Source organism: Pundamilia nyererei, unplaced genomic scaffold (assembly GCF_000239375.1).
Source record: "Pundamilia nyererei isolate P.nyererei 1_Seehausen unplaced genomic scaffold, PunNye1.0 scaffold00004, whole genome shotgun sequence".
Taxonomy (NCBI): Eukaryota; Metazoa; Chordata; class Actinopteri; order Cichliformes; family Cichlidae; genus Pundamilia; species Pundamilia nyererei.
In genome coordinates, this window is record NW_005187405.1 from 8,681,232 (window position 1) to 8,707,212 (window position 25,981).

Here is a 25,981-nt window from a genome sequence, read left to right on the forward strand (position 1 = left end):
CTTGTAACAATAACCCTCAGCTAGTTTCCAACACGTGCACATGAAAGACATTTTAAAACACCAAATCCAAAACAAAAACACACCTGGACTTCTATGTAGGGCAGTGTATAGACTACAATAACACTGCTGCGATATTTCAGTGCTGCTTGTGCTGCACTCAAACCAATTCTTGGTTGGCCATTCTGGAAATAAACAGTCACTGAGTGCAGGTATTTTATCACACCGTCCAGTCCGGCTCAGAGCGACTTCAATCTGCACAAACACCGACTGCGTGGTGCTTAAAACGCCCACAGAGGAGAAGCTGTCACACCAATCATAAATTAAGACGCACTGAGATGAATAATCTTTCTGAAACATGAGAGGGGAATTGTGAATCAGTTGGGTTGTATGTATCGCGGTGCTGCTCCCCCTCTCTCTCCCCCCCCTCTCTCTCTGCTGATGGGAGGAGCGCAGAGCAGCTCCTCTCTGTATAAGAAGTGTTGAACGTTCAACAAGGGATTTTACACAGCTACTCAGGAGAAACGAAATGATCTGCCCTGGAGCCGCAGCAAAATGCTGGATGGACACCTACTCCTGGGATGGTTATCGTTCACAGTTATAGTGTATCTTCTCAACTTGCCTGGACCCACCATAGCATATTTCGGGTAAGAGATGACAGACGCACTGTTAAGTCCATGATGCTACTTTTCATTGATTTGATTGGTTCAAAGCAGGTTTTTTTTTTAAATGTCGTAAGTCACTGAAAACTCTTTAGTGAGTTTAGAAAGTGGAATAAGGAAGTTTATTTTTTTAAAGCACTGATTTCGGGTCAGCGAGGTATCACCTGGAGGCCTCACAGCTGGTGTGTGCAGCCGGTTGTCTGCTCAAGAATTTACCTCAGTGAAGGTGCTGCTAATTAAAAAAAAGTAGCAGTGTGTTGGTTATCTTAGAATGACATTAAATCAAATATAATCTAATATAATATAGGTGGAAGTATGTATGATTTTGACCGGTGAGAGCCCCCTCCCCTCCATTCTTTCCCTGACAATTGAGCCAGCGCCCACTGTTCAGTGAGCGCAGCACGTTTGAGTGGCAGGTAGCGGTCAAGGGGTTATTTTGCTGAAACACTTGTAAAATCATATCCTTAGTCGACTCTGAAAACAGCCGTGGAGCCGAAAGGTGAGTGTATATGCCTCAGACTCAACAGCTGGTAACAATAAAGCGATCTGACTGACTGAACTGGTGGCCGAAACGTCTGCTCAGCTTGCACAGAAAAAATCCCCCCATCCAGCAAAAACATCACACAACTTTGGCAGTTTTTTTCTTCTTCTGCTACCTCCATCAGATAAAAACGGGAGAAACGAAAACAGCTGGAACACGTGTCAGGAAACTAATCTGAAAAATTTAGCGTTTCGTGAATCGCGTCCCGCACTTAACATTGTTTCATTTAGAAAGCGCACACGGGTGTATATTTCAAAGTAAGTCATTCCCAGGGAACGCCTTGGATTTTAGGTGTAGCCCACTATGACCTCCACTTCAGAGTGGCTACTCATGCTGCACTTTGCTTACTCGTACACTCTACACTCTTAGCTTCCTTTTCTGTCTTAGTTACAGAAGAACATTAACAGTGCTGGGAAGCCAAGGTCATTCAAATGAGGTCAGCATGTCAGGTGGGACCGCAGCCATATTTCACCTGGAGCTGGAGAGCTTTAATCCGAAAAGAAACCCACAGACTGGAATGTACCTGTGCAAATGGAAATGCACATTAAACACATTTAAGATCTTGGTGCTTTTCTGTATTATCTACAAATATCTCTGTTGATGGGTGCTATTAGTGCTCCCCTACAGGGTAGACACACACACAGACACACAGAGACAAACGGTTGTAGATTGCAGAGTGATGACACTTGAAGCTTTGCCAGCAGAGTCAAATTTATGGTAGGTATGGGTGTTGTGCAGGATCCAGGAGTGTTAGGCGATCTGGGAACTGATGTGAATCTGCAAGAGAGCACAAGAACTGTCCCCTAAGGGCCCATTAGCCTAGTATGTCAGACCTGCCGACCTGTTGAAGTGGGTTTTACATTCTCCTGGAGGCAAATGTTATCTGAATAGTATGTATTTGCTATTGAGTCAAGGCAAAAGAAGTTTTGGAAGAAGTAAAACGCTATGTATCTCACAGTAACTGTTTTTCAGATCTCTGGGTAATATTTTTTTCTTTGTTGGGGGGTGGGGGTGGAGTGTTGCACAAAGTGTTGGCACTAATTTTGGAAACTGGGTGATGCAAGCAAGTTGTATGACACCTGCAGTAGTTCCGTGTGATGGAAATATCTCAGCCCCTTCTGAGCAAAGCATCATCATGTCTAATACTCATGCACGTATCAAGTAGTTTCTCTCTCTGCCTCTTGGTCTTTGGTTTCAATTCATTTCTAAAATTGCATTAGAAGGACAAATGTATCACTGCTCTCTGTTTCTGTCTCCCCTCCTGTTGCAGTGTCGCCCTTTGGCAGGCACTTGTATTAAAGATGACGTGCCAAATTGGCACCAAAATCAGCCCTAATGGTTCTAATGGTAATGCATATTTACTTATTCAGTTAGCACTTGCTTTCAATTACCTATGTCAGTCTGTTCTCTATCTGTGGCATGTGTAGTGCAGAGAGACATGCGGTATTACAATACTCCAGATTTATTATTCTGTGGCCCAGGGAGAAAGGAATATGAATGAGTGTCAGTGAATGATTTAGCCTTGCTGCTGAGGAACATGAAACATACTGAAAGAGCCTGCGCAGGTGACACAGATACAAAATGTGACTGCCCCGTGGCCGGCTTCCCAGAAACTCGACACCGGTGACACTCCAGCACAGTCTTGCTCAGCTTTGACCAGGGGGCATACTAACACAAACCTGTTCAAATAAGTATTCCATGAGCACGAGGCATCCCTGGGTACTGATTTACTCAAAATAGAGGGTCAATGTTGCATACCCAATTTCCAAAGTGCGGTGGAGCATAAGTGTAACATAAACACAATCTCTCCTGCCTCTAGTCTGCTGTAGCTGAGGGTGGGGTGGGATTCCTGGCGTAGCCAAGCACCCGCTTAAATTGTCATCCTTTGCCACAAGAATGTGAACACTCATTTTCTTTCCCTCAGCCTGTTGTGGCAGGTGCTGGTGCTGCTAAATCCGTTATCATTAGAGCTTGAATTGGAGATGCTCACTGAGCTTGCCTTACTTACCTTAAGGTTACAGCACCTTGATTAGATATGGCGTTAACTGTCAGCAAAGGGGATGATGTGTTTGCTCAGGTGACCCCGTGAGGGCTTAGAGTGCTCTCTGAGACGACTCTGTTGGTTTAAATTTAAGTTTTGGTAAAAGGCTTGTCATTCTGCGGTCTTGTAAACTGTGCTGGATGTGAGTCCTTACACTGAGTCAAGGGTTTGCTTTTCTTTAGCACACATGCGACATATACAGGAAGGCTGTCCACAGTCATGCAACTGGGATTTACTAATCACAGACGCGCCGCAGCATCCAGAAGAAGCAGATATAGCGGTTGCTATTTAATTGCTGCAATATCCTTAAAATCTCTATCATCGGTTTGATCCTGAAGAGCAGAGCTCCTTTCAGATGCAATTATTGTTTTCAGCGCTCCATTAAGTGAGGCAGTAAGCCAAGAGCAACAGGATAGCAAATGGGATGTGTGTAAATTTATTGAGGAGTGATGTTTCTTTTCTTTTTTCTTCAGTGTGCAGCCCGTCTGAGGATTTTATCATTTTGCTGACTTAGTTCCTGGCATGTATCAAACGGCATTTTTTTTTTAAGTTTCAAAGGAGCCTTACTTCTTGAGCACAGTGCAAAAATGTTAAAATTTGTTTTTTAAGCAGCTCCATCTAACCATTTCCTTTGGTTCCCTCCTCCCCCCCAACCCTCCTGTCTTCTGGCTTGCCTGCCTTATGTGCGTGCTGGCATCCCTGCAGTGGTTTGTGGGGAGCTTCTGGGTGATTACCACTCATTAGAAGGAGCAGAGTTAGTGCGGGCTCAGGCTGGCGTTGCCTGGCAGACAGTGGTGGCAAGCGTCTCATTACCAGGCCTTAAGGACTGATTAGCCCTGACGTGCAGCAGGGCGGGGAGCACCGTTGATAGAGGGATTTCCCAACTACATAGGATATCCTGTGGCCAAAGCCACACCTCAAAGGGTATCACTTTAGCATGAGCCAAGAAGATAGGATTCTCATGACAGTGTAGTGTAGTGAGATCACGCGAACCTGGAAGCTTAGATAGCTGACCGCTCGTCCCTCTTAAAAGAGAGTTTTGTTTTCTTTATATTTCTGTTTGATACATCCAGATTTGAGCTAAGCCAGGCTTTGCTTTGAGCTCTGTACCCTGTTACATCCTTCTGGAGTCCTGCTATGTTAGTGGGTACCACATGGTGGTGCAGTACTGTCTGAGAGTGCAGGATGGTCTTCCATCAGCTCTTTCTTGTGTATAAATAGGAGACAAAACGTGAAAACATTAAATGTAAATGTAGTGCAACATTTACTTGGCTTATGCCCACTTGTGGTCATCCTGCATGATGGGTTCAAAATGTCTTTGAACTTAAGCTTATAGAGCAAAGCTGTACTTTTTTTTTTTTTTTTGCACAAATTTACATGTCTTTAAACTGGAAGATGCATAGTGTAGCTGCTGATTTTATGGGTTGAACCATCAGTAATTACAGAGCTTGGTACTCACCTTTGTTAAGAAGAGCTCGGTGGCCCCTGATGTGGGCTGTTATGGGGCTCATACTGTGTAATAACATGGTTGTGATGGATATTTTTGAAGATTGAATGGTTTGGAGAGGCTTTCAAAATGCGTTTGGCGTGCTCACATTTGAAGGAGGTACAGTTCTCGTGTCATCAGGATGCCAAACAGACCACAATTAAGAGACGCTTGATTATAAAAGGGCAGCAGGTCCAGGCGTACATTTCATTGATGGATTGCTTGAAGATACGGAGAGGAAAATCTTCTTGGTTAAAATGCAAACATATGATGATCTTTGCAGATGGAGCTGGAGACATGGGCAATTTGCAAAACAGGAAAACTAATATAGACTCAAGATACTTTTAGTGGTCAGGCATTGATGAGATGATGCTAGTTAGTGTGACCACTATGTCCTGTGTTTTCCATCCTTGACCACAGGCGAGTTTTCTCTGCGTAGTTTGTGGGGATAGAAGAGACATGGCACCTCACACGTGACAAGATTAGCAGACTGTCAAAACCCTCACTTAAAACTTTGGCCTTCCAGAGAATATCTGCTTTTATCACATCCAAGAAAAATAGATTTTGATACATTTAGTGTCTTTAAAAAAAAAAAAACAAAAAAAATAATTCCGCAACAAGCAACAAAAAAACCCTTTTTTCAGTATCATCCACCTGTTTGCAGGGTAACCTGAGTTTACCTTGCATAAACACGATCATATAGAAGACTAAGCTGATGTGCACTCAGATGCTTCACTGGGATGGGTGTGCTTATATACTCTAAGATTCTCCCAAAAGGCTTATTTATCCATAAAGGCAGAATATTAGTTTGAGAATGGACACAGTGAGACACACACTGATGTGAACAGGCCAAAGCATGGAAGACGTTCTGCGATTCACCCTGGGGCAGATTTCATTTCACGTTGAAAGTGGCCCATTTGCATGACGTTCAGCTGCTTTTTTAATCATCAAGCACTTGTCAAGAGTCAAACTTTTCTCACTCCCGTTGACATACGAGTCACGAGTGAGCACAAAAACAGCCGAAAAAATCTTTGTCAGACACGGTTAATCGACACTTCGCGTCTTTAACTTTGAAAAATGCTGTGACAAAAGGTATTTGGGCTTTAATATTTGAAATGAGATTTAAAGGAATAACATGTTATATGTGGAAAAAAAAAGTACTGTGTTTGTATCTGCTTTGCTGAATTTCTCTGACCTTAAAGTCTCACCAAATAGCCACAGTGTGGTTCAGCACGTGGAATCGGTGAGAGCCGAGTACAGTATGTGTGCCTGAGTGTGTTTGGTGTGTCGGTGCGCTGGTACAGGGCTACTCTGTGCCATGGTGTGGGCTAGAACTGGGGAGTCATGCGGACACTGCTGCACACCCAATCTGTGCCAGTCACACAGTGACTATAACTGAGCTGCTGACCTTAGAAGCCTCGAGTTCTCACATAGCAGTTAAACCTCTTACCATGCCCCGCACTCCCATTCCCAGGGCCAGATCCTATAGTGCTGCCACTCGGCTACCAGTTTCCACATTCACAGTCGTGGATTAAAAAGTTAGGCTGGACACTAGATATTTTCCCCCCCTTTTCCTACTTTTTTGACCTGTAAAACAAAAGTATTTTCTAGTGAAACTTATTACCCATGCGTGGTATCATATACATTTAAAATATCAGAGTCCTGTCTCCTTCAGATACTTTATGGGAGTAGTCTGACATACCCTCTGTGGGTTGTAAATGACCAGAAACGACAGCAGATGACATAACTTTGGGTCATATCCTGTTAAGTCATACAAGATAGTGGACTTCCCCCCCTAGCTTTGTGAACAGCAGTACTTCTAGACATTGCACGACATTCCCACTACGCAGAAAGGCTCATTACTCAACTAATAATGACTTACTTAAGTCCCAGGCCAGTACCACTTTGTTTTGTCGTGTTACTGCACTGTGTCAGTCACAGCTTGTTAGAAGCAATCACAACACCCAGCGCTTTCAACTAGGGACTTATCTTATCTTAGCCATATACACAATCGTTTACTCTTTCCCCCATTTTTTGTTTTTGTTTTAATGATTCGGGGAATTAACAGTTTCTTTCACCATGGAGAAAACGCCTGAGGTCAGTGTAGGATTTCTTCTCTTACACTTCTTCTTGGAGGTGAACAACAGCAACCAGAGAGTCATTCGACACTGATACATGGTTTCTCCAATTATTCATGTCTAAGCTGTGGAGCAGATTGTCAGCAATGGTTAGAGAGGGCCAGTGGGAAAACACTACACACGCTCACATTCCTACTACCTCTGGCATGGCCTGGGATACACCAGATGGGACTTGGGCAGGGTGGTCTGAAGTTCATCCAACATTTCTGAGAAAAGCACACAACTTTCTCCCCCCCCCCCAAAAGGAGGATTTTTAAATGCTGTTATGGCAGCAGGAAAAAGTGAAAGGAAAAGAAAAAGGGATCGCCGATGGTAAGCCTAATTTACTGCAAAAACTCAGAGTTTCAGAGTAATATGCTTTCTTACATTGCACATATTAATATCAGGTGAGCACGGCAGTTTGTCTTCATCACAGTTAAACTTTTCCAGGACACATGTTCACGTCTATCATTGTCTTGTGTAGGTTAAGGTCGTAGACGGCAATAGTTTTGTCTAGAGACCGTTTTGTTTTGAGCCAACAGCTGGGTTGGAATGATTGACATTCGTTTAGACTAACTGACCAGTGGGAATAGGGGAAGTTTGGAGAAAAGGGGAAAAAAGGAGGAGAAGAAGGAGGGGGGTTGGTTGTGATCTAGGAGACAGTAGACCACACAACCTGCAAGTTGAGGCTGATGGAGAAATTGTGGCTTTTGTGCTTTTTTTTTTTTTCCTGTCTGGGCGCATTTAGCCACAACTTGTAGGTGTTGACTTAAGGTTGTAAGACTCCACGTGCGTGTGCACATAGATCCATGCGTGTAGCTGCGTGAATTCTTGCCCCAAAAAACAGAAAACTGAAAGTTTTTTTGTTTGTTTTACTGTATTAACTTGTTGTTTTATTTAAGAAAACATATTTTCAATGATATTGCTCAGCAGGTGGTTTTCTTATCTCCAGGGGGTGATTACACACTAGGTCAGCAATCTGTAATATCATGTTTACTGAATATGGATATCTCCTACAGAGGCTGCAGATCCTAACATAGAAAGCATCCATACCGAGCCGCAGCTCGAGCCCTGTACGTTCTCTTAATTCTTTAAGACTCATCCCTTCTTATGTATCGTCAGCAAAAATTTCTGTTTGACCGCCAACTGTTCAAAATTCAAACGTACATTAACAAAAAGGAGAAAATAACCTCTTATTCAACAACCAGATGTTTGCCGTGTTTGCTTGATTTAGATTTACTTTTTCTAAGGTTTTCAACTTTAGACTCTCGAGATTAATGTCTATACAGAGACTGTTAATATATGTCTCTGTGGGCACATGAGCACCACGAGTAATTAACAAGCTGCGTTTGTAGTCTGAGAAAGAATTTGTTTAGGCCTAGCACATTTAAGTAATAGGATTTTTTTTCTGACTATAAACAGATAGTAGGTATTCTTAGCTGTCTACATACCTTACTAATAAAGAAAGAGCAGAATTACCAGCTGAGGGTCACTTCCAGGAGTGCAATGTAAAGTCAGAGAGCGAGTGATGATGGCAAAGTTTAGAGTTAGTCAATGATTTCCTTGAAGGATTGACTGTCGTGCTCCGTCGCGTGAAATGGGCCGTTTTCGCTGAACCCGCTGCATTGGAAAATGTATATAAAGTAAATGTCACGGGCAATGGGAGGTGCTGACAGGTGGAGAGAAAGGACTAAACAAACTGCACTGTTACCAAGTGAAAGACAGTGGAGGAGGTGCAGCGTGAGAGTAGGTCAGTGATGTCTGCACAGTGTGTAGAGGCAAGAGTGTGAATGGAAAAAGCAAAGCTGAGCAAACATCAGCAGGAATCCCACCTCACATGGGATAATAATGAGTTTTATATGTTGGTGTTATATTCCGTGTGTAATTGGTGTTGCTGTGCCAACACCTCAAACAAAAACACGACAGAAAATGGACCGTGATGTGAAAACACATGTTCGTGCTTTCTTATTCACTGTGGGGAAGATACTGCGAAGATGCATGCGCGTTGCTTTGAAGCGCGCACGTTTCGTGATAATCACGTGGATTCAGGATGGATGCTTTTAATGGACGTGATATAAACGACATGTAGGAGTGAAAACTGTTGGATGTGTTGATGTGAACACTAATCTGACAAGGTTAATTATAGGTAACTTTAAAAAATTGGATATCTACACGGTATATTAGCAGCTGTCTTTGCGTCGTTCACCTTTGACCTTTTCTGTGAATTACATTTATTCTAGAAAAAGTGGTCCCATATTTTTTAAGAAACGCTCTCATGGAGCGAGCGATTGTTGTCACCGTTGCAGGAAGACTCCAGTTATTCCTTTTTGTCCGAGTCTCAGAGTCGACTTTATGATTGACCCAGGTTAACTCTTATCCAATTCTTTTCCTCTTAGCGAGTTGAATGAGTTCATTCTTCAGCAAACAGCAGTCTGATTTATTTATTTATTTATTTTCTCAGATCATCTTATTGGAATGTGTGCGACCCTTTTGTGTGATAGCAGGGGTCACTGTCCATCATCCAGGGAAAATATTATCTTGAATCCAGCGAATTTGAATCGGATTAAAATGAACAGCTCCTCTCATCAAGTATTAAAAAGTGCATCCATTTGTAAACATTTTTTTTTAAATATAGAAGAAAATAAAGCACGGTACATCTGCGATACTATTTGACTGCATTCTCGTCTGCCACAGAGTGGAAACATTGCACAAGAGTGAGCTTTGGCCAGTAGTTTCTTCTCCAGAGATGTGAAGAAGTATTTCTCTGCTCGAATGTCCCTCTCCTCCTCGCTTTGCCCTCAGGCTTTCTTTGCAGCTAGCTAGAACCCCCCCCCCCCACCTTTCTTTGAAAAAGAGACAATGGTGCTGAGATCAGTGTCGTGTCATCTTTGGCTTCCCTCCAGCTTCACGCTTACCATCATTTTTGTCTCAGACAAGTAGACGTTGCCGAGGCATCTGAGGCCTGTCGTTCTAATACTTGCAGGCATGTAGGGGTTTGGGAAGGTCTGAGCTGATACGTGTTACTGTGCATGTCTTTCTGAGGAATGTCCACAGCATATTGGTATTCGTATATTTCAGCTACCATTAGCAGTCTTTCCAAAGCAGTACACTTAATCGATGTCTCTGTGTTCATTTCCAGACATTTGCATGAGCAAAATGTTGTGTGCATTAAAAAAAGTCTTACATGTTCTTTAACATGACAGGTTCTTTGCTCTGCAGCGTTATTCAATCCCTGACATTCGCTTGCAAAAGAAGTGCTGAGGAAAGGTTGGCAATCGTACGCGACACGCCGGGCCCGTTGGATTTGTTTGTTTAGAGACTTTATGTTTGTTTCCTTGACATTGCAATCAGAGTGTCTTAACAAAGCGTGAAACAATTTAGAGGAAAATGTCAGTTGTTCAGAGAAAGACACCCTTTGCCTCGCTGCGCACGCCTCAAACCATACATTTTTCTTATTCTCCAACTGTGTTGGGAGGGCGATCTCTGTCAAGACGCAGCTTGCCAGGTTTCCATTTGAACTTGCTGTCAGACAAGTTAAGAATAGGCAAACACACTTTGCAAAAAGAAAACCGTTTGACCCATTCTGAAAGCAAACCCCGAGGACTCCTTTTTTGATTTGACTACACGGATTCTCAACCAGACTATGAATTTATTGTAAAGAAAAATATCAAATAACATCTGTGAACTATTAAGTTCACTGATATTAAATTGAGCACTCGAGGGGAAACATTTCAGTCGGTTATTGGACTTAATAAAACAAATCTTGTGTTGAATAAATCCTGTGACCTTCTGTTCGTGACTCAAGTGATCATGAGTGGTGACAGAATATTCTCTGAAAAATAATAAAGAAGTCTAAAATGTGAGTAATGCGAATCAGCGCTCATCGCTTCTGGTACATTAACTAACCAGGTGTAGACAGTGAGCAGGTGCTCTGCACCTTTACAAAAATATTGCAGAATTTATTTCCATCTTCTTTTCAGACTGCTTGGCTGTAGTAAACTGTGAGGCAACGTTCCCATTTGCTGCGGTTACGCTTCACAGTTATAAAGTTGGACTTCTTTTAATTGGTTTGGCTGTATGCATACTTTTAGCAACCAGGAACGGATGGACAACAATTTATGACTGTTGGTATATTAGTGCTGTGATAGTGGAAATATGAAGGATTAAAGTGTTAATCTTAAATGCTAAATATGTTTTGTCATCACAGCTGAAAGCAGCAAACATTGGCCCAAAAAATAAATGCAGTTCCGATTGCTCTCTTTTCAAAATAAAATAATTCTTCACTGTCTCTCAAGTACGCTTTTTCAGATGTTGTGCCTTGGTGTTGACATATGCAAGCTGTAATCCTTAGTGCACTGGAAAATTCAGCCTACACTGAATGCCAGAAGTCCAGATCATTGATAAATAATCTCATTGATAAATACTGTGTCGCTCCTTGCACGAGTATCCTTCAAAAGTCTGAAGTCCGGCTGCAAAAAGCACACAGGCCAGAGAGCTTGTGCATTTTGTGAGTTCAGTAAATCCATTTATTCTTCAGTTTCACTTTAACAGTGTAAAGGAGGCCAGAAATTACACATAATGAACAACTAGGGTGCCAGTCCTGTCAGTTGGTGTGACCAAAATGGTCACAGGCTGACAGTCATGTCCCCCGTGTGTGTTTATGAAAGTAATGCCCTGCGCTCTCCATCACAACCTCAGAACACTGGTTATAGGTTTTGCCAGCTATGTGGCAGTCCCTGCTTTGTGTGTTTTATATATGCATCCCTTAAATAAACTGACGAAAGGAGTGAAAGTCTGCCACATGTTCTCCATACCATGTTTAGAATTGAAATTCTTACTTGCTGTATTTAAAGTACTTTGCAGCCGTAGGATGAATACAGGTGCCTCATTTATGCAGTTGTTCTTAGAGTCTTAAGCTCATTCCTGATGGTCTACCTTTGTTTGATTCATAAATGTTGCTGAGCGTAATAATAAACAACAAATTTTGTTTAAGCATTATTTAAAAATATAATTTCTAACTTGTACTCGCTTCATCAAGAGCGCTGGGATTAACTTTAACCATTGGCTGTCTGGAGCACCGTGTCATTTCCCAGTAGCCTGAGGGCCACTTTGGGCTACTGTGAACAGTCATCTTGACAGTTTGCTACATTATATGTAGCAAACAGGAGTGAGTTGAAAGACCTCTCAGACACCCTTGACTCCCGCAGACTGCATGCATCTCCACAGCATGCTTAGCATCAGAGTTCACACCCCAAAGACTTGCACAGATGTGCACTTGAATCTGCTCATTCTCGCTTTCTGCAAGGGAGTGCTTCTTAACAGGTAACACCTGTTAAGAAGGTCTTCTTCAATATAAAAGGTTAAAAAAAAGGTCTGGGTCTGGGTGGACTGTAGCTTAAACACACACCCTTCTTGTGGCGGTGTATCTTAAGTTCAGTTTCGGGGGATTTTGTTTGATACTTTTGTTTGTCAAAAAATAAAGCTGCAGAGTTCAAGGTTTTCTTTGTGGGCATTTTGAGAGCACTGTTAGCATACCTGAAAACCTCAGTGTTGAGATTGGCTGGTTGGTCCCATTGTGTTTATAATGTTGTTAACATTTATTCCAGATAAGTGGGCCAGTTTCAGTGACGGGGTTTTGCTACATACCATAATTAATGATAACTGTGACATTATGTCAAATCAGATAACGATATTATGTCAACATCACAAAATACAAAAGAGCACATGAATTAACTTGTTGTTCTTTTGTAGAGTTTATTTTATTTCATTTTTTTCTTTGTAGATACCGACACTTTCACCATCAACATACTTTCCAGTTTCCAAAGTGGATGTCCAATAGTCTTTTGACATAATAATCATGTAGTAAAAAGCCTGATGACCAGGTAGTACTCGATTACAATTTGCATGAACAGAGTGGCGTGGGATGGAGTCAAATTGCTGTTCCAGTCTGCCCCTAAGTGAAACCCCTTGATGACATCATAAATGAGAGTTTAGCCCAGAGTGAGGTGGGACAGAAACACAGAACTAAAAAGATCACCACGTTTTATGTCCCCTACAGAAAGTCTAGATTTTCAGATGTAGAGACTTTTATACGATATATAAGACTTTTTATAATGACAGCAGCAATACTGTGTGCCATGTTTAAATCTGTACAGCGAGGTACAACCTGCCACCCATCTGAAGGATCTGGTATAAATATTTAACCAACCATTTGCTGGCTACTGTTTTACTGTAACACGACAGACACGATCACAGAGTACAAATGTTTAAAATGTCCCCACACTAACTGAATGCCTTGTCATCTGCACATTATAACCTCGTACTGCAGTATTAAAGTGGTCAGTATGCAGCTGATGCTGTAAGTTTATTGCTGTAAAATGGAAAAAAAATTGATTTCAGGAACCTTTGGTAGAACGTCAATATACAGCCCATAACCTACGGTCCAGTTGCCCATGTAAATCTTTGTGAATAGGTTGCAATTTTCAGTACAAAGACTTGTGTTCCTACTGGTACTTAAAATGTCACTACAGTAAAAAAAACATAGTAAGTAACCTTTTTTCAGTTTTAAAGGAGAGGAGAAACTAATTACAACTACAGGTATTTTTAAAGCCCACACTACTAATAATACTGTGTACTTACATTGTAAGGGGCAGAGATATTGATTTCCCTGCTTCTGAAATAAAAAGTTACTGAGTACATTTTCTTTTTTGAAAGTACTCCAGAGGCACTCTTACATTAAGTGCCCCGTTTCTTTTAAATTTCCCCGTGGATAAAAACTACTCACAAAAATGCTAACAGTATAATTTGTTTCTCCTTTGCTTTAAAACAAAAGCTAATTATAACTCCATTGTTCTACAATGGGATTTTTAGGTATCCAAAATTCAAAAGAATTACATGGTAAACCTGACTTTTCCACCACTGCAGAGAATTTGCTCTTTACTCAGACACACCTCCACCGAGAGTTGATCTCAATCTCCAGCAAATGTTGAATTCCCCTGAACATTAACCACTGAACAGCTGAATTCATTTGAACATTAACCAAACTTTTGAGCATTATGTGAGCAGCTGTGCTTCCTGTGCTGTTTATGCAGTATAGCTTTGTCAGTATCCTGTTGTTCTGTCTGAATACTTTATCAAGACAATCCCAGTATCTTTCTGTTTCCAAATGGCTTGTGATGCTTTCTTCCAGGTTGACAGGTAATGAACCGTTGTCTGTCCTGCCACTGAACTCTTTACCAGAGGAGAGCATAGGCAGGGCCCACTTCAAGCTGTGTGACCGGCTCAAACTAGAAAAGAAGCAGCGCAGGATGTGCAGACGAGACCCGGGCGTGGCGGAGACTCTAAGAGAGGCCATCACCATGAGCGCCCTAGAATGCCAGTACCAATTCCGCTTTGAGAGGTGGAACTGCACCTTAGAGGGGCGCCACCGAGCCAACATATTAAAAAGAGGTGATTATTACTACTTTTCTTCCCATTTGAATATGCATTTTATTCTTGTGCACTTAAAACCTAATGAGTGAGTGAGCCAACTCTTTAGAAAACCCTTTATTTTCCTGTCTCCCAATTGCCACTCTCCATCGGGCTTCTCTAGGATTTAAAGAGACGGCCTTCTTGTACGCCATCTCCTCAGCGGGTCTAACTCATGCCATGGCCAAAGCTTGCAGCGCAGGACGCATGGAGCGCTGTACATGCGACGAGGCCCCCGACCTGGAGAACCGTAAGGCGTGGCAGTGGGGAGGCTGTGGAGACAACCTCAAATACGCAAACAAGTTTGTCAAGGACTTCCTGGGCAAACGCTCGAACAAGGATCTACGTGCACGTGTGGACATGCACAATACGAACGTGGGCATGAAGGTAAGTGCGTCAAATGGTCATGACGTACCGACCGATAGCACTATTTACTTACTTGGTCTAACCAATGACGCGATCTAGCTGCACCATGGGAAATGGGGGATTCATTCGTTCTGGAGCTTGACCCGTGCTTCGAGCCAAAAGTCAGCCGACGCAACAAAAGCAAATATCTCAACATCTGCTGCTTTGATCTCAGATCTCCAACTCCTTCTACGACATTGTTGCCTCTTAGAGGTATATGATGGTCTGTGACAGCAACAATATTAGCTAATAATTTATTGAAAACATTAAATTCGACTTCATTTTAATTTGTGACAGTTATTCATCTACATGTCAGCGATGTTGGAAAACTTTTAAGGAGTAACAGTCAAAGAAAAAGAAAGATTTATCAAACTCTAATTTCATAGCAGTATATTTACCCAAAGTGTCAGCTTCACTCGCCTTTTATTAACGCTGCAGACTTTGAGTTATTCCATACACATGAATCTAACTAGGAAACACACTTCAGTTTGAAGAGGGTCAGAGTTCATATGGCGAGACAGACATTATGTAAACAGAAAGGTTTGCTAATTGCTTGTATGAATCATTTAAACGATGGGAAAATAGCATTAATACAATATACTCTGAGTTCTTTTTGTCGGCAAACATCAATGTGAAGTACCGATTCATTTTGCGCCATATCCCGGATACACTGCATTTCCATATCTTGGCTTTTGCTTTTGTACTGGAGTTTAAACATTACAGCACTGCTGTTTGACTCAAACTGCTCCATCTTAACTGTCTCCAAATATGTAATTAGGATCACCAGATGGGACCTGAACTTCCCTACACCTGGATGATGTTAACTGGGGCATTTTGGGAGAGCAAAATCAATTGAAAATTGTGAAGTGTTTCAAAAATCCAACACACAAGTTTAAAAGAAACCCAGAGTAATGCTGCTGTAAATTTTAGTGAAATCTGAAAGTGTTCATTAGTCAATATTTGGTTTTCTCTCTCAGATTAGATAGGCTAAGAGTCTCATTTGTGCTCTGGTAGAATTCAGTGATTGTTTGTGGTGAGCAAATACGGGTTTTTCATCTTGGAAGTGTTTTTAATAGCAGAATAAATGCTCCTAATATGTCAAGCCAAAGCAAACTAATGGTCTGGAATATATTTCTTTTACTGTGCTTTGTGCCTGTTGTGGCCTTTTTCATTTTGGTTTCAAAATGAATTACAGCTAAAGCACACTTCCCAAATATTAACAGATATAAAACTCTCCCCCAAACGAATGCGAGCTCTTCCTTTTCAACTTGGCTCTCCTAAATCCAGCCTCCTTGGAGATTTTATTTGTGATAAAAGATTTACAACATTGTTTTGGCTCCTTCTTTGTTTTTTTCTTTTCATAATTTGCACATGTAGCGAGGTGTATCGCATTCGCTCAGGATGAATTCCCACGCCGAGGACAAAATTGGAATGTGCGAGCCTCTGCATCCCCCCGACATTTTAAAGGCTGACCTATCAGATTTTCTTGACCTGCTGGTGTGATGAATATGCACTTCCTGCTCCCCGATCTCGCTCACAGTCTGAGAAAAGATTTGTAAATTGTTTCCAAACCCTGTATAAGACAATATGTTATTGTCATTGATTCTCGCGGACACACTCTGCTTTACACATTGTGGTGGATGCAGAAATGAACTCTGGCTGACTGCTAGGGGGTCAAGTGATATTAAAGTAACGTGTTGTGGTCTCTTTAGCTGATAATTCCTCTGTTTCACTTGCAATTATGTGTGATTTTGTGTAAGACAAAAAACGGTTTCTTCGATATTCTTTCTCTTCCCAAACGTTTGCGTGACTTTGCTCTGGGTTATGCCAAAATGACCGCACTATAGCGCTGGGTTGATCAACTCTGGGCTTAAAAAACACATTTTAGTAAAGTACCCAGTACAGGAGGAGGTATGAAGGGTTCCCATAGTTGACTGAATGGATTGTTTTGTGGCTTCTTCTTACCCATAACCTCCCCTCACTTATCATAATAACCACAACTGTTTAATCAAAATTTCATCTGTGGTTATTATAACAAAATCAATCCTCCCACAAACTATAATTCTCTTTTCCTTTTATACAAGAAGCCTCAGACGCCATTGTTCTCCTTTAGTTCACAAGCAATAAGTGAAGTTTTTCCCCTTTAATTATGATATGAAAGAGAGCAATGAATGTAAAATATATCTCTATAACCTTCCCAAGCCGCCGTACTCCACCCAGTTCATCTAGTTGTGAGAATACTTTAATGAATTGGCTCTTTCAAGTTCTGTTTGCTAAACAAAAGCTTGTTAAATTGCATACCTTTCATTGTGTGCCTTCACTGGTTCTCAGTGGTTAACAGTATTGCTCTGTCTCTGATCCAGGTAATCAAGGCTGGAGTGGAGACCACTTGCAAATGCCACGGCGTATCTGGCTCCTGCACCGTCCAGACCTGTTGGAGGCAGCTCCAGCCCTTCCATGAGATCGGCAAGCAGCTGAAGCAGCGTTACGAGACCTCCGTCAAGGTCGGCAGCTCCACCAACGAGGCCACCGGGGAGGGAGAGATCTCCACGGGCCGCAACCAGCAGCAGCAGCAGCAACAACAACAGCCCCTGCCCGGCCTGAACGATCAAATCCCCCGCACTATGGACTTGCTCCACATCGAGGACTCACCCAGTTTCTGTAGACCCACCAAATATTCACCGGGCACCGCAGCCCGCAAATGCTACAAGGACAAAAACTGTGATGCTATCTGTTGCGGGCGAGGCCACAACACTCAAAGCAGGGAGGTGACCAGGCCTTGCCAATGCCAGGTGCGCTGGTGCTGCTACGTTGAATGCAAGCAGTGCACACAGAGAGAGGAGGTCTACACCTGCAAGGGGTAAACGGGGCACCGTTCAGCCCTTTCAGTCTGAGGAAGGTGGTTGTGTTGAAGAGGAGCATTTTTTTTTCTCATGCAGAGTTTTGCTTTCAGTGTCGGAGCAGCATTCTGCAAGCAAAAAAGGAGCGAGCCAAGAAGCAATAAGCACTTTGAGGGATTTCTGTGGGTTGGGTTTCAGAGGTCCTGCAGAATAAAAACTTTCTCAGACAACTGGGTCAACATCTCAAGCTCTTTATCACAGCGTTACCTTGAAGAGAGACGCTTTCACTTTGTCATCAATTCACAAGAAAACCGATTAACGCCCAGTTAATGAGGATACAACACAAGGACAGTTACATCAACAGACTGATTTCTGGGACTTTGCCCAAAGAGGAATGGTGTGTGTGTGTGTTTGTCAATTTTTACGTGTGTACAGTATTTGTAAGCATGTGAACATGAGGTAGATAGCGAGGGGGGGAGCGGAAAAATTAAGTGACGACTTTTTATGGCGATTCAAAACCATATACGGAAACTGAAAAAAAAAAGGAAAAAGACAGGGTGTAAGAATTACTCTACACGCACATATTTACACTCACACACATTGTGTGTTTGCATATATATGTACATAAATTCAGTTATATTGTAATGATATTATATAAGCCACTTATCTAACTATGTTAAAACAAACCACTAACCACACAAATGTTTTGTTGTTTGTGTGCTCTTGCTCAGTTTTCTTTTTGATTCATGTTGACAAGGCCCTTTGGAAAGCAGCACGCTTGTGTCTGACATCTTTCTGTGGATAATTTATAGATCCTTTGGGACTACTCCTTCATGAGGAGGAACAAAAATATCTTTAATTTTTTCTTTTTTTGTAATATTGTAATATGAAGCTGTTAGTGCATACATTAACAGAAGATAACTAAACCAGTCAGTTTAGGCTATTCTCGGCCAGTGTTCAGGGAATAACTTAAACCACTATATGTGTTTGACTAAACCAGAAAGAACATCTGAATCCAAGGTGGAGATGACAGCGGCCTTGTTATTACAGTCAAAAGCATAGCAACAGGTGATTTCTTGATCAGCAGAAGGCCCACGTGAGACTCGGATCAAAAAGTGTAGAGCTTTGTGAAGCTTAAATCTACTTTGTAGTTCTAAAGAAAACTGTGGAGAACTGGAGGAATTTAACTCCCTGCCATTTCATATTCTTCCTTCCTCTTCTGCTTCCACAAATTTGATTGAGCCATATGAAATACATTGACATGCAGTGTGTACAGTGGAAGTTCAAACAGTATGGGGCGACTGACTTTTTGTTCAAGTGAAGATGAAAGCACAAGCCTCTTAGCTAATATAAAGATCTATTATAAAACTAATATTTGTGTAATTGTTCCGCAAATTTATGTCTACGTTTTACTAATCAGCTGTCTTCTTTCTGAAGTCAGTGAAGTTGTTTTTATAAGTTAACTTTACCTTTTCATCTTATTGCTGAGCACCTTTTGACACAGTTAACACAACGCAGCATGCTGACCCCACCATACAAGAGTGACGGTTTGACACTGCAGGAAGTACTGCGTGGTATGAAATAATAAACTTCAGTCTGGTTTTTCCTTAGCCTATCATAAAGAAACAGAGGAAACTGCTACTTTTAACAAAATTTGCCCATCAGCACCTCTAAACTCACTGTTTGGCCTCCTATATCTTGTTTGTTTAATCCAGGAAGTTAAACCACGCCTCGTCTTTGTTACGCTTTTTTTGTACATATTAAACAGACAGGATGTAACTTGTTAATCAGTGAACCTTAAAGGTACTGAAAGGTGGCTTTTGATACCTTAGGGCACATTTCAGTCTCGCTGTGTCCAAGTTTGCGGCGTTTATGCAAAGCTAACTAGCTGACTGATAAGAAGAACATGCAAATTGTTTCCATTACAGTTTTATGAGAAATGCCTCTGTGCACACAAACAATGCAGACAAAATTTTGTCATATTCTCAGCACTTAGTGCTTAGAAACATTATATTTTATCAAATACAGGACCTTATAGGCCATATTTTAGATTGGTGTGAATTAACTACTGAGTGAGGGACCCAGCTTTGTATTATAGCACCATTCACGCACTGAAGCCCAAAAGCCCTTTAAAGTATTTAAAGATCTGTATTTATGGATACAGTGCAGTGCAGAATCTTTTTTTCTTCTTGTTTTTTATTAAAAAATGTAAATAGCAAAGGTTTCTTCTCCTGTGGTATAGAGACAAAAGTGAGGCACATGTTCAACTCTCACAAGCATCTGAAACACAAATTGAAATTAAATAATTGAGTGAAGCATTTGCTGAAACGGCATACAGCTGCTGAAACGAGATGATTACGGATTTCAATCATCAATGCTGCACAGTGCATTTTTAAAAAGGAGTTTCACAGTGATTTAAATCAAAGCTCCCTCTGATAAGAAGAGAACCGTGCATGGCTTATTTGTCTAAAGGAGATGAATTCCAAGCATTTTGATATGAGATGGCATGCCAAATAAAGACTGGTCAAAACATATACATAGAACTTTGCACGCTACATGGAAACCATAATAGCTATGCAGAGACGCAAAGCACAAATGCCTGCTTGCCACAGCTTCTGGTGTGTGTTTGCGCCACACACTCCGCCTCAGCCCAAACATGGTGAGGTTCTCTACTATTGAACGGATTCAAAACAGACACGACAGGAAATGCAAACAGATTGCATTTTTGTTTGTTTATAGATTGTACATAGGCGTAGAAATTTAGTCCAGAAAAGAGGAGCATGATGCAGCAGTCTGCTGGGTTTTTAGATGTCACAGTCATCCACGCTCTCAAATCCAAAACTCTGCACTGTTTAGTCATCAGTGGATCATGTACAAAATTCTATGTTGTAGAGAAAAGAAAGATAAATTATTTTTTAAATATATTATGAGCATGTGTTTAGTGTAAATAACTTTAAAGTCTAAATTGATTTTATATCCTGTATTTTTTACTCTGTTTTCTTTTTGGGTGTTTGTTCCTTTTGGGGTGGAGGCTTCGAGAAGCAGTGTATACTATCAACATATTTCATTTTATATCTCAAGATTGTTATCTAAGCACTAACAAATCCTAACAAAATTCAAATCAGCTCACTTTTAGTTGGTTTAATTCACTCGCGGTAATGCAGTTTCTGAAAGCATGCAAAGAAAATCACAGTTATCAAGAATATTTTATAGAACTTAATCTTGTATAATCAGCGGTTTTGTGAAAGGACTGATGATCAGTATGGACTTGTTCACCTTAGGGTCACTTTACATGTACATGTACTTTTTGTTAGGATTTGTGCTGTGCTTGTAAAACAAAGATAAAATACACCAGCTATGTATTGTCCTTTGTGATAATATTACACCAACAAAGCTTTGTCCATGTTCACTTATTCATGTCTTATGGGAACTCTAAATTATTTTCCTCTACCTCATGTGTATAGCTTGTAGGTTTAAACAGATCACAAATGACTGGTAAGAATGTATTTAAGTTATTTAACATCTTTGTATAACAAAGGCGGAAAAAATCTGAAATAATAAATGGATTTTTAAATTATTTAATATGTACGTGCATTATTTGGTAGCATTGAAGTTTAATTAGTATATCATGCCTTGAATTTAAAGTTCTTCCATTACTGATGACACATATTTGCTGGATTCAGCCTCTGAAAATGTGAAATTAATAGTGATGTGCGGATTGATCCTGAAATATCGATTCCTCCGATACCAATCATTTATGTTCTAGAATCGATTCTCACATTAAAATATCGATATTTTAGTAATTTAGGGTAAATTTGTAGTTTATCATTAACAGGAACACAGTGGAAAGAAACTATAACATTCGGATTGTCTACATTCGAAGGAACAACTTCCTCTTCCGGGTTTCATAGTCATGTGTGAAATATGGCTGTATAAATGTGTCGCAGCCCCTTGGCGTGCGCACTCACAAGAATGGCTGAGCGTAATTGGAGTCATGTGCGGACGTATTTTACCTCCACAAACAGCTGAGGCATGGTTTACGATACATGTGGCAAAAAAGTGAGGTGTTGTGGCAACACCACTGACCTTGTCAAACACCTCAGAGTAAATCATATCACAGAATATGACGAGCGTATGTTGAGGCGAACTGAAGAGGAGGAGTGGACAGGTGCTGCTAGGGCTAGACAGATGTCTCTCACTGAGTCCTTTAGTGCTGCAGGCAGGCAAGGTGTTCAAAACTTCAGTTTTTTATTTCTATATGATGAACTCTGCATTATTAAGTGATAAGAACAAGTAATCTGATGTCCTGTAATCATTATGACGCTATAATTTGAGATAGAATAAATTAAATACGTTTTTGTATAGGGTATCGGTATCGTATCAGTATCGTCGATACCACCCTGAATTTTACTTGGTATCGGATCGGAAAGGAAATCAGTGGTATCGCACATCACTAGAAATTAATATGTTCATTCCTAGCTCCTTTCTTAGGTACACCTGTTCAACTGCTCATGAATGCAAATATGTAACCAGCCAATCACATGGCAGCAGCTCAGCTAATCACTCTTATATTTAAATGTTCTTTTGCTTTTTTATCTAGGGATTGAGAGTAACGTAGTTTCTATTCTCTGTATGTCCTGTACATGTGGCAGAATTGACAATAAAGTTGACTTTGACTCAATGCATTTAGGCACGTAACAAGTCAAGACAATGTGCTGAAGTTGAAACAAGGTGACATGGTGCCAGACCGGCTGGTCTGACTATTTCATAAACTGCTGATTAACTGGGATTTACCCACACAACCATCTCTAGGGTTTACAGAGAATGGCCCAAAGTAGACCTGGGTTCAAATCCACCATCTAGCAGTAGAGTTTGCATGTTTGTCTGCGGGGGTTCTCTTCAGGTACCCCACTTCCTCCCGCAGTTCAAAGACATGCAGTTAGTGGGGTTAAGTTAATTGGTTATTCTAAATTGCCTACATGGTTGTCTGTCTCTCTGCGTTGGCTGTCCAGGGTGTACCCCACCTCTTGCCTTATAGTAGCCGGGTCAGGCTCCAGCCCTGCGCGACCTTGATAAGCGGAAGCGAATGGATGGATGGATAATTCAAAATAGAGAAAACTTCTGGTAGTTGATCATGATCAGCAGTCCTCCAGAGGTCAAAGGAGAATGGCAGTAGAAAGCCAGTACTAACCCAAATAACCACTTATTACAGAACAGCATCTGTGAATGCATGTCAAAACATGTCTAACTTTGAAGCCTGTCTACAGCAGCAGAAGACCACACTGGGTGCTACTCTTGTAAGCTAGGGACAGGAAACGTAAGCTACAATTTGCACACAATCGCCAACATTTAACAATAGAAGATTGAAAAAACATTGCTTGTTCTGATAAGCCTCAATTCCTTCTATGCCATTTAGATGGTAGTGTTAAGTTATGGCATAAATCAAATGAACACATGGATCTATCCTGCCTTCTGTCTCTTTTCAGGCTGCTGATGGTGGTGTAATGGTATGGTGTATATTTTACACACACATTTAATATGGACCAAAATCTCTGCGCAATGTTTCTAGTACCTCACTGATGTTATGACGCAAAGAATTAAGGCAGTTCTCAATGCCTAGGAAGGTGAGTGCAATTTTTAATTTTAAATGTTCAGTTACATTTGAGTGGGTGGCTTTTCTCGGGCATTAAATTGTAGCAATTTCAATAAAGATTTCTTTAAATGAATGGTATTGGCTTAAATTTCCAAAAATGGAGAAAAAAGAGAAAAAAGAAATAAAGATTCAATAAATTGTTTGCTTTTTTTTGGTATAATTATTATCTGTGAGTAGTCAAAATCAAGCCGGTATTGAGAGCTTTTCCTCTGTTCTACAACAGCAAATAACATGTGAGACACAGAAGGTCTCCATTTGGGAAATGTTGGGAAAATAAAATCCCTGAGACCAACCTTTTAAATAAGAAAAGTGATTTTGCTACGTAATAAGACGGTTGAGGTTAGGTGTTTTGGGGAATCTGATGCAAACCTTGCTGGATCGTCACTGTTTCATGCTGTATCCCCCCGCTCCCCCATTGCTATGACAATTTATATTGATTTAGTGTAAACTGATTATAAAAGCCTCTGACATATTACACTGTATATTACCGTAACACTGATGTTTTTACATCAACTCCAAACAATGTAACCATTAAAACTATTGAATGCAAGACATAAACATTTCTGTTTTGGATTTACCGTGTTCGGACATTTGCTATGAGCTGGGGAATCACCGTGTCGAACTCATATTATTTCAACAGGCTCTATCCCCCGAGCAGAGTGGAGATTTCAGAGTTTTCTCTTTCAACAATCTTTCAAATATGTGGAGGCCTCATCATGTAAGTCTTAAAGCTCAATTAATCCAAGAGGAAAGTGGTTCTGTGGTCTTAGGCTAATAGAAGCTTCACATACAGTAGTGAAAACAAAACACAATTACGAGAGTATCTGCTCTAACACCTAAAACATCAGCGCAAAAGCCTTTGACATGTCTGACATGTGTACCTAAATTAGCGTGGGAGCAGTACCTTCTTGGTGTTAGCAATTCGTCCCCTGGGTCCTAGCTGCTTTGCTTTGAGAAACTAGGAAGCTTTAATGTGCCCCGCTTGCTGGACTCCTCCAAACTTCCTGCCCTGTACCAGCCTCTAATATGAACTGCAACTCTGCGGTCTGCTGTAATAAAAAAACGTTTTGACAGCTGTTAGCATGAAGGAAGAGGGTGCAACTAAAGCACAAGGTGGAAAAAAAGTAGAAAAGAGCGTCATTCCCCACCTCCTCCTGACAACCACTGTCATCCTCCTAGTCTGCTCTGGTTGTGGCTGTCAAGCAGAAAGGCAGAGACTATTTTTGAACTGCTGAAAGTGGCAGATGAGTTGTTTTTCAAGCATCACCTCTCTGCACACGGTGCATTTATGCTGCCTTGAAAGGGCTTAACTAAAAGGTGTTGATTGTGGAGTGGTTTTAATGGATAAAGAAATAGGATAAATAAATACGAACGTCACAAATAAGTGATGTGTGATAATGCAAATTTTGGTATCGATCCAATACCAAATAAGTACAGGGCCAGTATTGCCAATAACCTATAAGGGCAACTTTTATAAGGGAGAGAACACTTCTCATCATCAGTTTGCAAATTCTACTTTCCACTTTCCATTTTACTTTCCACAATAATTAGTTAATGCAACAAAAAACACTTTTCAGCTCTTTATGTATTTTAAAACTGGGTTTTTAGAGACCTTAAATATAAATACGCCTGCCTCTAAAGTACTTTGGGTCAACCTCTGTTGTTTAAATGTGATACAGGCTATAAATAAAAAAACCACAAAAGGTTTCAGACATTTTTAATAGTGGATGTTTGAGGTATATTTTCTAACCCCCCCCCTTTAAAACAAATTCAGTGGGCTACATACTGAACTTCAGGATAGAAACAAAGTAACAATCCTATAGTGATGTATCAATCCAATACCAATAAGAGCGTTGACATCAATACTGTTGAGATTTGGACGTAAATAGTGACCCTTAGTCACAATATTAAGAGCCCGTTCTCCACAAAGTTGTATCCATATGCAACTAATTTGCAACACCAAGTACATTAATTTTTTTAAATTTTAAATTTTTTTTAATAGTTAATTTTAAGTTGACGTTAAAAATATTATTAAAGTGTTTGACCCTTAGACAAGGGTCAACTGCATTGGCTACAAAGTCATACTCTGAACAGTTTCATCGTACTTTAAAAGGTAAAGGCACTCGAAATCAGTGCATAAAGGAATATGAGATTTACTATAATTAGTTAATCTTCAAGCATTAGCTTTATAAACATCAAAACATTGCTTTAACATATGTGCTGAGCACTGTGAAAACACCTTAGCTCATAGCTCCGGTCTGAGCAACTCACAGATTTCTGGGTTGTTTTTTTTTTCAGTAAGTTGGGAAAAAGCGAGTTCCTCTCTGGAAAGTGTGATAGGGGTCTAAAGAGTATGTGCCTCTTGCCTTCTTCCTGCACCCTGCCCAATAGCATACCCTGTTTATAACTGTTTTTGATTGTTGTTAAGTACCTGTCAAAGCTCCTGCTTGTTCCTCATGCTGGAAAAACATGTGAGCTCAGAATCTCTCAAAACATGGGCTTTTTAAAAAAAAGCACCATAATATGGAAAAATACTCAGTATAATGTGTACTGAACATCTTGTGGTGTAGATCTGTTGTTTGTACAAGGATGATTTTAGTTGAATTGCTTGAAGAATTTCAGTTAAGACAAGTGAAAAGGTTTAGAGAGGCTGTGTCCTTAAGCAAGGCAGCTTACATAAAGATTAACACTCCATATAAAATGAACCAAGTCTGATAAAAGATTTCAACTCACCCTTTACAATCAGCAGCGCATTTAACAAACCTGTGCAAC

The 25,981-nt window shown here is 40.7% G+C and overlaps 1 protein-coding gene across 1 annotated transcript; it reads left to right on the forward strand.

The window, feature by feature from the left end:
• The first annotated feature begins 515 nt into the window (after positions 1-515).
• wnt9a (wingless-type MMTV integration site family, member 9A) lies at positions 516-21,116 on the forward strand. The gene is made up of 4 exons (XM_005721499.1): positions 516-644; positions 14,034-14,293; positions 14,436-14,698; positions 17,080-21,116. The coding sequence occupies exons 1-4, from the start codon at positions 553-555 to the stop codon at positions 17,578-17,580; spliced, it is 1,116 nt and encodes a 371-aa protein (XP_005721556.1). The 5' UTR covers positions 516-552; the 3' UTR covers positions 17,581-21,116.
• Positions 21,117-25,981: the final 4,865 nt, after the last annotated feature.